Source organism: Oreochromis niloticus, linkage group LG13, assembly GCF_001858045.2.
Source record: "Oreochromis niloticus isolate F11D_XX linkage group LG13, O_niloticus_UMD_NMBU, whole genome shotgun sequence".
Taxonomy (NCBI): Eukaryota; Metazoa; Chordata; class Actinopteri; order Cichliformes; family Cichlidae; genus Oreochromis; species Oreochromis niloticus.
In genome coordinates, this window is record NC_031978.2 from 16,805,630 (window position 1) to 16,824,102 (window position 18,473).

At 38.8% G+C, this 18,473-nt stretch overlaps 2 protein-coding genes across 3 annotated transcripts; one reads left to right on the plus strand and one right to left on the minus strand.

Moving 5' to 3' along the window:
- On the plus strand, positions 1 to 13,420 carry hif1an (hypoxia inducible factor 1 subunit alpha inhibitor). Its single transcript, XM_003452002.5, has 8 exons — positions 1 to 413; positions 4,251 to 4,501; positions 5,451 to 5,599; positions 5,686 to 5,831; positions 8,516 to 8,622; positions 10,497 to 10,560; positions 10,645 to 10,755; positions 11,065 to 13,420. The coding sequence occupies exons 1-8, from the start codon at positions 234 to 236 to the stop codon at positions 11,119 to 11,121; spliced, it is 1,065 nt and encodes a 354-aa protein (XP_003452050.1). The 5' UTR covers positions 1 to 233; the 3' UTR covers positions 11,122 to 13,420.
- Positions 12,259 to 17,862, minus strand: cuedc2 (CUE domain containing 2). Of its 2 annotated transcripts, none has more exons than XM_003451943.5 (9): positions 17,721 to 17,862; positions 16,919 to 17,004; positions 16,690 to 16,833; positions 16,495 to 16,556; positions 16,265 to 16,395; positions 15,981 to 16,148; positions 15,831 to 15,895; positions 15,686 to 15,746; positions 12,259 to 15,603 (listed from the first exon to the last, which is right to left on the minus strand). In XM_003451943.5, the coding sequence occupies exons 2-9, from the start codon at positions 16,990 to 16,992 to the stop codon at positions 15,457 to 15,459; spliced, it is 852 nt and encodes a 283-aa protein (XP_003451991.1). In that variant the 5' UTR covers positions 16,993 to 17,004; positions 17,721 to 17,862; the 3' UTR covers positions 12,259 to 15,456. The 2 variants fall into 2 exon arrangements, with proteins under 2 accessions (XP_003451991.1, XP_005456638.1); XM_005456581.4 differs by lacking the exon at positions 17,721 to 17,862 and adding an exon at positions 17,169 to 17,653.
- Positions 17,863 to 18,473: the final 611 nt, after the last annotated feature.

The following is an 18,473-nucleotide window of genomic DNA, read 5'->3' on the forward strand; positions in this document are numbered from 1 at the left end:
TGTCGTTTGTTTTCTAGCTGTCAACAAACAGTTGCACGGAGCGGAGGTGTATGCTCTCTGTAGGACTGCGCACATTTCCTTGTACTGATTAATAATTGTGAATGGAAAGGCTTGTGAGAGAGTGCCGTTGCTGACTGTGTAGCCTAGCGGGATATCGTTAGCAGCGAAAACCGGTGTATGGTTGTTTAATTCAGGGGAAGACTGAGGCGGCTAATCAGCGCTTGTCGACGACCATGGCAGCAGCGACCGTGGTGGAGGCTGACCCGGCGACGAGCGAAGGTGGTGCCGCTTTCTCTGGCGTCCAGAGCCGGGGTTGGGATGAATCCCAGCTCCGAAAGTATTCTTTCCCCACCAAGCCCATTCCCAGGCTGTCTCACACGGATCCGAGAGCAGAAATGCTAATAAACAATGAGGTAAAATTGCTAAATTAGCTTACGGGAACTTCTAAGATTGGCTGAAATTGCACTCCGTGTTTTTACAGAAACCAAAAAAGTAACCCTGCAGCACAAACATTTTAGTAACAGCTTCATCTAAGAAAATTCAGTCTTGAGGTTATCTACCAATGCGGTGACAGTGAAAGTGAAAGATCGCGAACAATCTTAGAGTTTTGTTCAGTGTCCAAGGACACATCCTGGACAGATTTAGCCTTATTTTATCACAACACTACATCAGCTCAGTGTGATCAACATAAATATATATGTTGCATTTAAATTTAGTACAGAGACTTTAATTTTCAAGCCCAAATCCTCAGAGTTCCAGCTTGCCATGTAAGGATTTGACACTGTAAATGGGTTTTCGTGACAACACATTACACCAAAAGCAAGATGTTTTCTTTTTCTTCCACATTTGGAGGCAAACGTATTAAAATAAGCAGACCCAGTATTTGTGCTTTGCGACTTTGCTTGCAGAGCTGTTTGGGGTGACCATCATTGTGGTCTATACGCAGAAGTGTTTATAAGAATCTGATCTGATATAGGTTTTTCCCCTCCCCAACTTCTTGATGAAACAGCTGTGGGTTTATTTCCAACCATAACAAATGGAAGTGAAATGCATGCTCCATCTGCTTAAGGTTGAGGCTGTAATAACTTCTACCCTTGAGCAGGAAAACAATATCATAATACATCCACTGTCTTTCATTGCTATTCTTTGTTTAATTTAGCTGGAGCCTTTTACCAAGAGGCCTCTCTAGACAATAGGTAGCCGTTACAGGAGTTTACTGATGGGCCAGTGACTAATCATGTATAGGTGCATGGCCTGCAAAGAAGGGAATGGCTTCTATACAGGCCATTGCATTTAAAAAGAAGTGACAACTAAGTCACTCTCCATAGAAAGCTCTAATCACGTCAGTGTTGTCTCACAAGAGTTTAATGTGGAATATAGAGCTAGAAAGGTACTGTTAACCATATTAACTTTCCTCATTTAAGATATGGTATGCATTATGAAACTTTATGGAGTAGGTGTATGTGCCCAACTATAGTCCAAAAGCATATTGCAAAATGGAACATTAATAGAGCTGAGCCTTTCTCTGTTTGTAATCATAATTGGTTTGCACAGAAATAGACATGTCATCTTACTAATACTTCTCCAAATAAACCGGCTTCCCGCTCTGCTTTTTGTTATTATTCTGCACACTAATCCATGACAGTTTTCAGCTCTTGAGACATGTTTATCTAAGAATAGTAACAGAACATGGATAGTAATATTGTCAAGCTTACTCATGTCTCATACTTCATTTTGATGACCATATATGGCACAAGGGAAGTGAAAATTTCTTACACATTTTCACCCCTTTTCTTACACATTGTGTTCTTCCAACTTCCCCAAAACTGGTGCAGTTATCTGTATTTGAGTTTCAAGATCTCTACTGTGCAAATTGTGCAACAGTTTAAAAAAAAAAAAAAGTAACATGTATGATGGTGTACAATATTTAGCAAAGGCAGGTTAGGTGGGTAAATGCACTTAGAGATAATCAAATAAGTATAATTGCCCCCTGTTTATTCATTATCATAGGCACCTTTTACACTGGAATTTGTTTATTTTGTCTTAGCATATTGGAGAGACTGCTTTTAACAGCTGCAGCTGCAAGCCATTCTGATTCAACCATTACTGCATGAGTTTAAAAAAAAAAAAAAAAAAAAAAAGACACACTGACGGGTATGTGTAATGTAGATGACAGGTTGTGCTAGGAGTGACCTCTGTAGCTACCAAACCCGGCTTCAAATGTGACATGTCAATTGTGTCGCCTTATTAGCTGTTTAATGTTAACAAAAACATCCATATTAAAACTACGCGGCGACCTCAGACTCTCTTTCCCAGCAGTATTAAGGCAGAGTGGACATTATGAGATATATTTAACTATGTTAAAACGACGCACATAAAGCGCAGGCGTAAAAACAAAAAAAAGAAGAAGATGTATTTGAAGTAAATGTCAGTTTTCCCCTTACTTGCTCCCACCTGCCATCTTAATTTAAACACAGACCAAAACTAAAGTGTCTATATTTCAAAACGTTACAGTCAGTTGACGGCGTCGAGGTTTTACAGCATCATTTCAATCCTTTGCCACCGAAAAGTCCCCCAGTTGTCCGGTGAAAGTGAAACCGAGAGCCAGTGCAGTGCACACTGTGCGAGACACGCGGGCGGCGGGGGCGCGCGCAGCGGTGTACGTTCAGTTAGTCACGTAGGCCTCGTAGCTCAGAGTGTGCTGCCATATACTCCCCGTGCAGCCCGCTGCGAGCGTGGATATATTTATTCAAATGGCATTCAGAGCAGATATTAAACAAATAGTTTTGGAGATTTCATGAACAAAAATGCGACAAAATCAACATATTGATACACGCAGCAACAGTTAATGTTTATTTTTTATGTTTAATTTTTCGTATTTATTTATTTATTTATTTTTTTACTTAAAAGCTTGAAAAGTCGCCCTTAAAAGACACTTCAGCAGTCTTTTTGTATTCCTCTTAATTTATGCAGCATAGTTATGTGCTGGTCATAAAGGTGAGAAATGTAAAGTAAAACTTTACATTTTTATCCTACCATTGTACACTCGCCGGCCATTATATTAGGTATACCATTACACCCTGCCAGTACCGGCTTGAATTCCTAATGGCAAAAAGAACACTGTAATCAAAGATTTGCACTTATTAGTGTATAATTAGATATTCCAACAGATTGATGCATTTTTAAAAACCTAGAATTAGTCCATGAAAAACACACAGGGCATCTTCAATACAGTAGTTGTTTCACCTGATCTTTTTTTTTTTGTATGTGGCTAGAGAATGGCCACATACACCTTATAAGTTATTGTTAATTTAAAGAACATAAATAGCTGTTTCAAAGTATATATAACTATTTAACATTTTTACATGTATATTTTCATTGTCTCTGTTTTCCCTCTCTTCCACCGATCCTCTTCCTTCTCACCTCACGTTTCATCTCCTGAACTGAAGTCAGGACTTTGAAATATGAAAAAAATGCCAAACATGCTTATTTATTCTCAATATTGCAGCAGTTACTTATTGTTGGCAGGTTAGACATACGATCTTCCCGTCTCCAGATGACTGACAACAAGCCAGCTAAACAACAGCAACAGGAGGTTATAAGCTAACATTAGCCCAGCTAATGGTAAGGTCAAGTGTCCTAAAATCACACTTAACCTCTGATAAACAGTTTTTTGCATTCTCACAGAATTTATTTGCTAAGCATCAGAGTCCAGCAATGGTAGATCCACTTTAAGGAAAGTTTTCTAGCATCAATTAACAGTGGCAAAAACAGCAGTACTTAATGACGTGGAAGTTAAGGATATCCTCAACAACTCACCTGTCATTGGTGAGTTGTTGTCTTTTTCCTCCTATCAGACTGAAGTATTCTGACCTGTCTTTATAAACCATGCCATGTTCAAAGTCACCTACATCACCTTTCTTTCACATTCTGATGCTCGGTTTGAACAGCAGGTCATCTTGACAATGCCTGCATGACTAAATGCATTGCTGCCATTTGATAGGCTAATTAGATATGTGTGCTAATGAGCAGTTGAACAGGTGCATCCAAAATAGCAGCTGAGTTTATTATTTTTTTATTTTTATGTAGACTATAAAAAGATAATTCCAAAAATGACAAAGGCAACAGCACTCTTAAAATACTGAGTGCACTTGTTCTTGAAGTAAACACATGGATTAAAATAGCGTAAAATAAAGTTTGTTTTTTCTGTTGTGTTGAAATGTTTTTTCTTATTTATTTATTTTTTTCAGGAACCGGTGGTTTTGACAGATACAAACCTCGTGTACCCAGCTCTCAAATGGGATATTGCATACCTCAAGGACAACATTGGAAACGGAGACTTCTCTGTTTACATTTCAGAAAACCACAAATTCCTTTACTACGATGAGAAAAAAATGTGCAACTTTGAGAACTTTGTCCCGAAGTCTCGGCGAATGGAAATGAAGTTTAACGAATTTGTGGATCAAATGCACGAAACGGAGGAAAGGGGAGGAGATGAAAGGTAGGATGAAATGATATTTTAGTTGAAGTGGTGTATTTGTTACATAGGAGTATAGACAGGGGCGCACATAGGTGGTCCGCAGGTGCACATGCGCTGTCAAAAGACGCGCACCAGATAAGAAGTTGCAACGCGCGTTTGCGTACATATAAAAAGGCGCTGTTTTTGTCCGCTAGAGTGGGATTTTCACGGCATATTCTGCACCACATCTCTGTGTGTGTTTGAAGCCAGCTCACCTCCTGCAACCACTTTTCCAAGAATACGCGCTTCTTTTGTGGTTCGGACTCCTTCTGACATTTCTTTGGAGGTGGAGGAACACCAAAGTAATTGCTTAAAGGAGCTTGCTTCTTCGACATCTTTAAGAGTTCTAAACAAATGTCTGTCCTCCTCCAGAAAATCTTATGTATGCAAACGCGCGTTGCAACTTCTTATCTGGTGCGCGTCTTTTATTTTGACAGCGCATGCGCACCTGCGGACCACTTATATGCACCCCTGAGTATAGAAATATGGTGCATGAGGGCCTCATTGAATGTCAGGGACAAGATGTGTTTGTGCTGCAGGTGTACTTAACAGGGAGGGGTTTTTTCACTCGCAGTGTAATGCAGCAGAGGAAAGCGGTGGCCATGACTAAGCATTTCCACCAGAGAACCATGGGAGAAGCTTATTCCTGTGACCTGACTTGGCCTGGCAGCACACACACAGACAGATCATTTACTAAAGAGAGCTCACTGTTTGACTTGCCGACACTCAAAGCGGCTTTTACCTATTTGGATTTAAACTAGCCACCTCCTTAAATGCTAAATTTCTCTTTGTGGTGTAAAGGAGATGTAGTCAGCTGAAACAGGAGCTGGTAAACAAGTTGTCATTGTACACTATAATGCCAATGTATTTTCTACCACTTTTGTCTCAGGCTCATACATTTTGCATGTGCCCTTTTCTCGTGCATTTCAAGGGTATATCTGCAGCAGACGCTGAACGACACAGTAGGAAAGAAGATCGTTGTTGACTTTCTTGGTTTCAACTGGAACTGGATCAACAAGCAGCAAGCCAAGAGAAGCTGGGGACAGCTGACATCCAACCTCCTGCTCATAGGCATGGAGGGTGAGGCTCTGGCAGCAGAAAGAAAATAAGTTCTAAGTTATTTTTGTCATCCCTGCGTTACGTTTTCTGTTAATCTGTCACCGCAGGCAATGTGACGCCAGCGCATTATGACGAGCAGCAGAATTTCTTTGCACAGATTAAAGGCCATAAGAGATGCATCCTCTTCCCTCCAGACCAGTTTGAATGTCTCTATCCATACCCTGTTCATCACCCCTGTGACAGACAGAGCCAAGTAAGTTATATTGTAGGTGCAGAAGTTTGGTCAAATGATTAAAGAAGCGCTTTTCTTCTCTCCTGGAGTACTCAAAGTGCTCTATACAACACACTGCATTCACCCATACACAGTTATCTATAATTTCTAACTGTCATTCATACACATTCATACTCCGATGGATGCATAGGAGAGGAGGTCGGGGTTAGTATCTTGCCCAAGGATATTTGGCATGCAAACTAGGGGAGCCAGGGATCGAACCACCAACCTTCCAATCAGCAGTTGACGTGCTCTACCTCCTGAGCTACAGCCACCCCGAAAGTTGCTAAATTTCTTTAAACTTTCAGCAAGATGACACTGTTAATTCCATTTTTTATTTTATTTTTTTTACAGTTTTAAAATAACAAAAAAAGGGAAAGGATCAGTCTCTGCTTAATGACACCCTCTTTGCCAAAGCCATACATATGTTTTTTTTTTTTCTCTCCCTACTGAGAGTCTCAATTCTTGTTTGGCACGTTTTCACCAATTCATCCTGCAAGATGTGTAGTTGTGTTATTCTCTTGTATGGGTCTTGTATGCTCTTCTCCTTTGAGGTTTATAAATATATTGTTGATGTTCACTTTAAGGGCCTGAGGGCTGTGGTGCAACCTGTATTTTGTGTCCCTTGCTGTTATGGTGTTATGGATTTTAAACTATCATTATGTGCTTCCAGGAGTTGGGATTTACATAAATGCGTTCTTTCCAGTTAAATGTTCCCATACTACTAGCTGCAGCACAAACCCGAAGCGCGTTTGAGCTGCCCCGTTCAGGAGGGGTGTGCACGTTATTAAATCCTGTCTCCTTTTTCTTTACTCTAAATAAAAGGCAGGCTACGTATTGGTGTCAGTTTTATTTCAACAATATCAGTTCAGATTTACAAATTGTGTCAGGCTTGCTTAGATGTTACTTTGCAAACTTGCAGAGGTGTTGCTGCACAGTAAGACGGTGCACCACCACTCCAGAGACTCTTCAAATGTTCCCAGTCCTTTGCAGATCATCAGTGGCAATCCGACATGCAATTTTCTTGCTCTTGCTCTTCCAGACTTGCCCTGCGGCATTTGTGTGAACTCCTTATTTCCATTACAAATTTGAAGAAACTGTTACCTTTGCTTATCCTTTAGGCTATCATCTTTTTATTTTCACAGTGCCAGTATGTGTTTTCTGTTAGAGATGAAATGATGGGTTGAAAGGTGACGTTTGCCCGACATTGTATACTTACACCTGTTTGACATGCACAACACACAGAAAGCTTCACGTTTGATCTCCGGTCCAAAGCCAGCTCCATCCTGCAAAAAGGCTTTGGTCCATGCTCACGTGCAGATGCCTACGCTGTGTCCATGTACGCTGCCTGGCTGAAAAGAAGAAAGGGGGAGAAGAAAAAAGGCACACAGTCTAATAGTTCATTGGACTAATTTTAGCTTTGATGACAGCATGCGTTCATTGTGGCATTGTTTCTATAAACCTATGCAGTGTCACAGCATTTATTTCCATCCGGAGTTGCATTCATGTTTTGCCAAGCTCTTGTGTTGACGATGGGGGAGTTGGACCACTGCCTAATGTCTTCTCCAGCACATCCTAGAGATTCTTTGTGGGGTTAAGGTCTCGACTTGGGTGGCCAGTCCATGTGTGAAAATGTCTCATGCTCCCTGAACCACTCTTTCACAATTTGAGCCCAATTAATCTTGGCAGTGTCATCTTGGAAGCTCAGGAAAAAAAGCCTTTGATTAAAAAAACCTGGTCATTCAGTTTATACACCTCACTTTTTAAATTGTAATTTTCTTAAACCTCAACCTGACCAACCAAAGCAACCCCAGATCATAATGCTTTCTCTATAAAACTTAAAAATACTTTTTTTTTAAACCACATTTCTAACTCAAAGATGATTGTTTAGTTGTTAAGTGATTTTCTTTGCTTGATTCAGGAGAATAACTTGACCCTTCAGAAACAGAATATTATTTTTGCCACAACCACAGGATGTGTCTTGCTGCAGAGCTGTTTTAGAGATGAGAAGCCGCTCACTGCGTCAGCTAGGCTTAAATAATCTCTTGCTAGCTGAAACACATTAACCACTGTAGTATTTATTTAATTGAAGGCTCTTAACTATTTGCTTAGTTAAATGAAGGCAGTGACTTCTTTTGGCCAGGCAGTGTTTATACACAGTTAGATATAAAAGTAAAAAGACAAAAATAATAATGCTGATTTAGTGGAATTTAGAAAACTGGATAAGGTTTAAGTAATATTTTTATTTTTTAATTGGGATCCTCTGGCCTTCCTTAGTGATGATTATAAAGAAGCCTTAGCTCCGTTGCATTAAGGGTTAGGGTTCTATTTCATTTGCACTTTGTTCCTTTCCTTTTTTATACTGTAAAAACTGCAAAATACAAAAATAATACAACAGTGTTGAAAAGAATATTTCATCTTTAACTTTCTAATATAATTATTTGCATTCACATTTTGATGAGTACTGACCAAACATTTGTTTGCTCTATGTAGCAATACTCCCAAGTTTGATTCCATGGACTTCATTAATGTGATAACATTAGATTTGTTCCATTAATTTACCTTTAATAACTTTAATCTGTTTCTTTTAAATGTGTTTTATATTTCATGAAGACAGATGAATAATATGTTCCTGTTTCTTATATAATTTATTTATTCATTTATAGGTTGATTTTGATAACCCAGACTATGAGAAGTTTCCAAATTTTAAAAATGTTGTTGGCTATGAGGCTGTCGTGGGCCCCGGAGACGTGCTCTACATCCCAATGTACTGGTAAGAATAACTTCTCTATGATCTTTCTTATCGAGCTTATGTGTGCAAACACTTCTTGGAAGTCCTGTCAGCTGTTGTGTTTTCATGCTCTCTGCATGGCTTTGTTTTATTTAAGCACTTAGCAGGCTGTTGGAGGATTATCCATCAGTCGTTTGGTTTAGGTTGGCCTCATTAATTAGCCCAGAAAAAGCAAGCGTGACATTAATGTATCATGTGATGGAGTTCTCTGAGTCGCACTTTCACATCCATGTGAGGAGGAAGTGTGCGTTGTATTCCGCCTCTGTCATTTAAGAGGTTTTAAAACATGATCTTTTCCTTTTTTAGTGTAAAAGTAGTGTCTTGTGTCACTTTATCACTCAGTACATGTCTGCTCATCGCATTATGTCTTGCCATTTTAGCTAATGTAGCCAAAGCACAAATAAGCTTGTGCCATGGCGAGGAGTCAGTTGTCTGTCCATCTGGCCACGATTCACAATCCACTACTCTGCCTTGAACATTGGTCAGATTTTGGTGAAATTTGTGCACAGTGATCAAACCCTTTGGTCCCCTTTTTTAAGAGTATTTTTCCATTTTCCCATCATAAACTTCACGCGCACTCCTTAGTTTAACCAAATTCTTGCTACTGATGTATTGAACATTTTTTAGTTTAAACCATTTAGCAAGGTCGTTAACATGAGAGTCTCCGTGTTGACGAGTGATGTCATGACTTGCTGTACGTGTTGCATAGCACTTGATTTCCTTCAGATCAGGGGTGTTAAAAATCATTTTACGTCATGTGTCACATATAGCTCAGCTTCATCTTAAATGAGGCGGACCAGTAAAGATCATATATAAAGAAATACACCTCAAAATTGTTACTTTCAGTGTGAAGAAGGTTACCTACATATTTAATGCCAAATGCGTCTTAAGAAAAGTACAATTTCATCAATATATCTGTTTGTCAACATAATAAGGAAATGCTGCTGTAGTAAATCAAATGAACCGGTCAGCAGGGCTTGTACTGTAAAGAAATGAATTTACTTTGTAAAATGATAAAAAAAAAAAAAACCCCAAATCTTATTGTAAATGTTTTTAAAATTAATACTAACAATTAAAAAAAAATCTAATTCTCTTGCAGTTGGTGTTTATCTGTTGAGCTACTTGGTGTATGACAGATTATAGCTTATTACAGGTTAGGTCTTTGTTGGTGTAAAGACTAAAACTAATGAAATTGCAGTTAAAGGCTCAAAAGTTTTGGCCAACCTCCTTTGAAATACCAGATTTTCCAAAAGTATCCTGTGGGCTGGATTGGATCTTTTGGTGGGTTGCCTCTGGCCCACATGCCGTACGCTGGAAACCCCTCCTGTACATGGAAATGATTATGATCTTACTGGTCTTGATCATGGAGGACGTGATCATTAGGAAGGCAGTGTTGTGGCCATCATTATGCTAACATCAGTAATATGGTCAAGGCTATGAAATGCTGATGCTTTATTTTTGTCCTTTTTATGGCCATAACTGACAATGGAGTCAAAATCCTGCTTAACTCAATCACTTTTTATTTGGTGGTAAAGGAGATGAATTTGTCGTGGATATGACTGTTTACGTGAATCCTTGACTTCTCGGTGGACTTTAATCCTCATTAGTTCGTGCAGCACAGACAACCAATGACAAGAAGACATAACACTTACTTTGTGTACTTCACACATTACAAGAACCTTTGAATTGTGATACTGGGGTACTACACCATTGACATTCTGGTTTATTTTCACTTACTTAGACTGCTTGTATTTTCTTACTTGCATTTAAATTGCTGGGGTTAAGAGATCGGAAATTTTGCTCTAAGACATTCAGCTCACTGGATTTAGTTGATTGTATTTTTCTTCTGTCTTCAGGTGGCATCACATTGAATCGCTGCTGAATGGTGGAGTAACAATCACTGTAAACTTCTGGTACAAAGTATGTACCGTTACTTTAATATCTGTGGTATGATTGCCACAACATGTCTGTTCATGATTGCTCAGCTATGTCATGTACTTCCAGGGTGCCCCCACACCTAAGAGGATAGAATACCCTCTGCGGGCTCATCAGAAAGTAGCCATCATGAGGAATATTGAAAAGATGCTGGGAGAAGCACTCGGAGATCCACAAGAGGTAAAAAAAAGAAAAGAGCAGTTTCTAAAGTACTGTCACCAGTGTACATGATTGCACAAAATGTCACACATGAATGTCACATTGCCTGATTCTAGAACATCAGATAAGATCCACATTTAGGTCACCTGTTACATGAAATCCCTGGGGCATGCTGACCCTTCCAGCAACCCAGTTACTGTGAATATTTATGGCTTACCTGATTTAGTACAGAGGAAAGATATATATGCAGTTCAGGACAACGCAGTGAGTGTAGTAAGAGTATGTGATGTAGCTTATCCTAAACAAAAATCCCTTTTTCTTTTACTGTAGGTCGGACCTTTGCTGAAAACAATGATCAAGGGGCGATACGACCAGGATCTTAGTTAGACCCCTACCCTTAAAAACTGCTGACTAGACTGCTTCAGAAACTGTGCATGTGAAGCTGACACTGCTGTGTGTGTAATGCGGTCTTTGGAGCTACGCATCACTGCATGGCAATAAGCGGCCATCATGAAAACGTTGTGCTTCAGTCTTCGAGTGCCATTGTCATTGGAAAAATACAAAGTAACAGAAGAAACATCGATCAAACATTCATGTTCTCGTTTTCTTTTGTCTAATTTGGCTGAAGTTCGTACCGATCTGTCAGTGTTGTCTCAGTTTTACAATTCAAGCTGTTGATTGTCTGAGATTGGTACCTTTAGAGAAGCATCGTTATTTTAACCACTAATGAAAGAGTCAGAGGGGTATTATATGTACAGTGCACATCAGGATATTTGTCATATACATGGAGTAACACAGTTTTGGCTTGACTAGTAAATTTCATTTCATTATGTTGTAATAATCATAATCTTCATTGCAATGCAAATACAGCTTTACAGCTGAGGATTTTGGGAATATTTAAATGCATTTTCTCTATGCCTACTTATGACTTGCTTTGGAAAGTGATCAGTGAGACTTCTTGTTTAAAAAAAGACATAGGCACAGATGTTAATGCAGTACAGTAATATTCAAAAAGTGTTGCTTTTTTTTTTTTAAATATTTTTTTTTTGGGGGGGGGGGTCATATATTCAGCTGAAGGAATATGTCACATTCTTTTTAGCAGTGTGTGTGTTATAAACTGCTCTTTGAGTTTGTACTTCAAGGACTTTCTTTGGGATGGGCTACTCTGCACACCAGTATCAGGAGAAGTGGGTACTTGAAATAAGCTGATCAGTGCAGATTTAGTTGCAACATTTAAGAAAGAAAATATGAAATTTGTGGAAACTTCTTAGAATAATTACACATCATGTTGTCTTGGGTCAAAGGGTGTAAAACTGGTTTAAAATAACTCATAGAAACATGTTAAAATGCTATTAGTTTAGTGAACTAGCAGGAAAATGTGTGGAATGTAGCTCAGTATCAACCATTTCAGTGCAACAAAGAAGCACCACCTAGTGGTTAGGTTTGCATTTGCTTTACAAGCTTGATATGGACTATGACGCTACAGTACACTTAATCAGAATGTTATATTACATGCATCTAATTTGAAATTATATGATTCTGCAATGTATACAAACATCTAATTCCTGGTGAAAATGCTGTACTTGCATCTGTAGATGAGAAAAATGCATTTCTACTTTCACACAAACAGGTTTTTAAGATCTTGAAGCGAGAGCGACTTGAAAGATGGCTGTCATAGAAGTTTAAGCTGCTCTCTCGAGTTGTTATTAATATGTACATTAAATAAAAGGGACGCCATTTGGTACACGCTGTGCGGCCACAGTATTAAAAGCGAGCACAGTGGGGTACAGTGGCTTGTGCACGTCAACGTAGCATCCACATGAATGCTACAGTAGGAGCATGGTTTCTCAGAACACCATAACAGTTTGATTAACTTAAATAGCAGTGGTTTATATGTTGTGCCTGACTGGTGTCCTGTGCGGTATGTGCCAAACCAACCAGTAGATGGTATCTTCATAATGTAACTGAGTAAATCGGTGAGATGAAGCCTTGAAATGGAAATATACATAAATATTGACAATATTTTTTTTCCTTTCTTTCTGATCAAGGTTCAGCCTTTAAACTGCTGATAGTAATCATTTGTTCTTCTCACAAATTGTACAGTGATCAAACGTTGAGTACTAATTGCTCTGTAAAAATAAGACTGATGTTTTGCTAGGGTAATTAATTACTGTGCGTGCCTTGTCTTAAATGGGCAGGGTATTCAATGTCACAAGATTTTTTTTTTAATTTTCCAATTTTATAGTAAAAATGCTTATTGTCACTCTGGAATTAAGCTGCTTTAAAGGTGAGAATGACTTTATTTGCAGAGATGGAGGTAACGTTTTTTTTTTCTTCCCTTTTTTATTGATGGATGCCTGTGGGTTTTTTTTCTTTTTTTTAAATGTCATCTTGTTCTTCTGATTAAAGTTTGTTTGTTCTTCTTCTTCAAAGTTGACTGATTACTGAAAGCTGTGAAATTAAATAATAAACTTAAGGTGCTAAATTTGAATATTTATGTACATGAATAAATAGACAACTCATATGGTAGTCTACAAAATTAGTATTTACTATAAATTGTGCGTCAGCAGTTTCTCAGAGCGAGGAAAGCTGTTTCTGTTGTCACTAAAACAGCTTCAGGGGATCCATTCCATGCTCTACAGTAACACCATCATACAGTATTTAAAGATAACATTGCTGCTGATAAGCACCAGTAACAACACATCTTTCCAACACCCAGCTGTTACACTACACCGAGGGGAAAACTATATACCATCCATTTAGAACAAATGCTTATAGCTGGTCCAAATGGACGCAGAAAGAAACACAAAGCGTATATCTAAAAGAAAACCCCATTTATCCTAATCTACAAGTAACAAGAAATCAGAATCCAATCAGAGAAAAAACACACATCCACAATCACATGCGAAGCAAACCTCACAGAACACAAATGAGATGAGAGGCGCTGTGACAAGAGAACCACTTCGGTAATATGTAAACGGACCCTGAAAGCACATGATCTTCTATTATCACAAATACATGATTGGAGAATTTGCAAATCTAAACATCTCTATCAAAAATAAAGGTAATCCTGTTGGAATGAACTTTAAAATGAAGTCATCCAGCAGCATTTTTCACTTTGCATTAGGGGTGTGAAAGAAAGCACACACACAACTTTGTAATGTTAGAAAGTAGAGTGCTGCAATTGTTTGAACGTGTCTTGAAAAATGAATTTATATAGTATACGGACGTGTTTTCAGCTGGGTAAGGCCTGTGACGTGTACGTCCTCCTTTATTAGGGATGAGCTGTGAATCCGTAGGTTGTCAAATCTCACTTCTGTCAGACTTCAGATCGAGTTATTGTAATGCATTTTCTTCCCCTCTGATTTTAAATTAAGTACTTAAACAGCTAGGCTGCAGAGTTAAAGACGCCAAGATTTTCACTGGGAGTAACCAAGATGGACAGAATTAGAAATGAGTACATCAGAGGGACAGCTCAGGTTTAGCTTTCTGGAGACAAAGCTGAGATGGTTTGAACATGTGCAGAGGAGGTGATGAAGATGGAGCTGCCAGGCAGGAGAAAGAGAGTAAGACCTGAGGAGATTCAACAATGTAGGGAGGTGCAGGGGGTGATAGTCTGCTGTGGCAAAACAACCAAAATAGTGTAAATCTTTGCATATTAAAACATCCTTTTTTTGCCCTAAGACGTGCGTCAGAAAGTGGTTCAAGTAAACATACAGGACTTCCTCTTATGGACTGAAACCGATTTAAAATTCAAGGCCTGAACAAACATATCTGCAGCACTCCTACTGGCTACAATACACAGTTAGGTCCATAATTTGTTGGACAAAGACAATTTTTGTAGTTTTGTGTGTATACACCACAACTGAAAGACCATAGAAGACAACTAAAGGTCACAATGGCAATTATTTACATGGGTAAGAAAAGCAACTTCATAAGCATATCCTCCATTTTCACAAACTGCAATTAAGAGATGCCTTCATCAATTTAAATACAGCAAGTTTAAAACAAGTTGGAAACCACTGATTACACAAGAACAAGAAGGACTTGACTTTACCAATAAACATCTAAGAGTAATGTTTAAAATCATCACGATTATCTTATTCAAAATCCACTGTGGTGGAGTACAGAGGCAAAAGTCCAACAACAGTGTCCTTGTCCAACAAACTCTGGACCTAACTTTAAACTAAATGAAATTGGCCTCTTTGAATCAGTATGTACATAAAACAGCTGATAATACTAATGTCAAGAAGAAACTTTACAGCACCACTAAAACTTAGTTACAGAAATCAATATAGGTTCATTCACAATGTCAGTACGGCTTAAAAAGAAAAATGCATAAAAAACAATAATAAAAAAAATTAAACAAACACAACCTCAATACTGTCAGTGCAACATCAGACCTGCTGAGATGGCCAAAAGTAGATAGGTTAGGCTGTTACACACACACACACAAGAACGCAAGTCACAACATCCTGACTGAAATATCTGACAAAAAAAGATCCTCCAATATAAAACTGAAACACCATAATCCAACGTTTTAACCAAGGCATGTAAAGGTAACGTTTTTTGTCTTTTTCAAAAGAAGCTTCTGACAACACTGCAGATGTCAGCTTTTAATTGGGAAAAAAAACAAACAAAAATTAGGCTAAATGAAATTAATAAATAAAAATAGTGTAAACAATACTGTCATTAGCTGCTCTTTCAGAACTGTGCTCGTCATCAATGGAATCTGTACTTTCGCGCTGGCTTGAGGTTGACGTATGTCTTCTTCATGTCCTCTGTCTCGTCCTTCTTCACGAGCTGATACCGTTCTCCTTTTGTGGTTACCACCTGGTTACCGTGGTACCGAACTAGCTTCTTTGGAGCCTGTCACAACAGAGTGCAGCTGGATTTAGAGGCATGAAACAGATTTGATGTGAAAAAAATAGAAGTATAAGGGGAAGCTTACATCTTTGGGAACGACGGGACGGTGTGTTTTCTTATCTTCCTCCCTGTCCACCAGCATGTACCTAGTATGATTAAGCACAGTCATAAACTCAAGAAACAAATAAATGAGGAAAGTTCTGCTGAGTCACACTAGCACTCTTACTCACTTCTCAAGGATGCTCTCTTTAAGTTTCTGGTCTGCCAGTGAGGAAATACTCTTGCCCTGGTTTACCTGAGACAAGAGGATCCCATCAAAGACTGCTAAGGAAGGTGGGAGGAACACAAAGCCAACGTTTCTGTGTGTATCAGAGACTCACATTAAGAGGTGTGGGACTGAGTTGAACATCCCCTTCTATGATAAGACGCACAGCTTCCTCCATGTCTCCTTTGGCAATAGACAGGGCGCTACGAGCCTCAGTCAGACTACACTTGGGAAACATCTCTAGTAAGTGCTGCTCCTGGGCATCCCACTCAGACACTGGTGGCTAACACAGACACGTGAATATTTGTTAATGGATGTAACAATATCTACAGTAGGACAAAAAGACAAATGCAAATATGTAAAAAAACATAATGTGCTGATGTCAGGTGAATCGATAACCTTGGCAGTGGCTCCCTCTGTCTGTGATTTAAGGCACTGCGTTTCTCTTCTTGGTGGCTCACTGGGCAGGCTGGTGAGCTTCAATGAGATCTCTTCTGTCCTTGCCTTAGGGATACCATTTTCTTCACGAGCTAAATAAAAAGGAACAAATAAATTAACATGGTAGTAGAATAGTAGAAGTATCAGAATCACACTTTTAGAAACGCTAAGAAAATGAACATGTTTGGCACCTGAGGTCCGAGCAGTAGCTAGTTTTGAAGCCAGACTGAACATCATTTCACAGACTTTGACACTGCAGAATAAAAAGAAAAAAAAAACTGTTATAAAAAAATATATAAAAAAAAATAAAGATAACATTAAAACACATAGTACAGTTGTTATGTGGTTTTCTTAACCCATCCAGAGAAAGGAGAAAGTCTGTTTACCTGTCAATTTCTGCAAAGCCAGGTATGTAAGCTTCTAGCATCTCTGCAAAGTCCTCCACATCAAAGTTCTCCTCAACACTCTGCTGGGAACCAAGATCCTCCAGGACCCCAGTGATGTAAGACAACAGGACATCATCCAGTGTGCTGCATGGCACGGTAGGAAAGGAAGTTACTTCCAAAGCCATAAAAAATGATTTTTCAGGCTTAAATGAGGCTGGGGGCTGCTTACCTGAGATCTGCATCAGGTATGTAAGTCTGAATAAATTCGTGCAGCGCACTGTGGATAATTTTGTGGAGGTCCATTACTTTCTCCTGCTGTGGGGTAGAATACGCACAGAGTCAAAGTGCTGGACGACCACGTCAGTACTGAGCAGCGGCAAATGCAGACCCTTAAATAACCCAACAGCTGTCACCATGCACCAGGTTTGGTACACAGTCAGCTCATGCTGAAATAAACACGTTACAAAACCAGTTCTTACAAAAGCTTGAGATCCAACGTCTCTAGCAGGCAGCGATGACTTTTACGCTGGACAGATCTCAAATATGGTGAGCTGTGATGCAACCATAATATTGCAAACTTTGAGGAAAGACTTGCCATTGCAATTAGGCAGATTTATTCAGATAGTAAAGCAACAGCTTATCTATGCAGCTAACAACGCTTTAGCACAACACACACACAACTATACAATGACCTCTCTCGTGCTTTGCAGCACAGCATTAGCACTGCAGCTGTTACTTATCCGCTAATGGTTAATTACTAGCATCACGGCTAAGCTATCATAAGCTATACGATATTGTGTGTTGTTATTCACATATATACCACTCGTATTTTCTCAACATCACCAGTGTCTGTTGATCCACAAGGCTAACCCTCATCTGGGCATCTCGTTAGAGAAATAACTGCAGAAAACTAGCGCTAGCAAAGTGGCTTATCGTTAGCTAACAACAACTACAAGCAAGCTAACAGTCAACGCTGAATGTCTAAACGAATGCTGTTACATAAGAGCGGGTTTATAGCGAAGAAAACTTACTGTGAGAGAAATTATGGAGACATGAAGCTAAAAGTTTTCCCCAGATATATATGGGGAAGACAGGTCAGTACAGGGATTTCTAACCGTGACAACCGCAAACCCGCACGGCACGATTCAAAACATTATCACGTCACTTCCTCTAAATTTTTTTTTTTTTGAAAAAAAAAAGTTTAATCCTTAATAATGTTCGTTATATTTAATTGAAATAAAAATGAAATCTAATGCAATTCAGACTGTTGCTTTTGAATCTGCATTGTCAAGCTTAAAACCACAGACAAAAAACAAAACAACCGAGAGACCATGGCAGAATAATATTTTATTTAATATATATGTTTTTTAAATATTCATATATTCAAGCAACTATCCTGCTCCCACTTAAAATAAAAAGTTAGTGTGAGAAAATATTACTACAAATAACAAAGAACTGCACTCACTGCAGCAACAAGGGACTGAAAATATTCCTAAGAAATTTTGGTCCATATTGAAATTATATCATCACACCGTTCTTGCAGATTTCTCAGCTGCATATTCATAATGAGAATCTTTTATTCCACTACATCCCAAAGTTGCTCTGTTACACTGAAATCTGGTCACTGGAGGCCATTTGAGTATACTAAACTCATTGCTATGTTCAAGAATCTAGTTTGACGAACAAAACAAAATTCACTTTGAGATGATTTCAGCTTTGTGACGTGATGGGTTATCCTGGTTATCCAGTGTACCCATTTTATGATGGACGGTAGATAGTAAGTA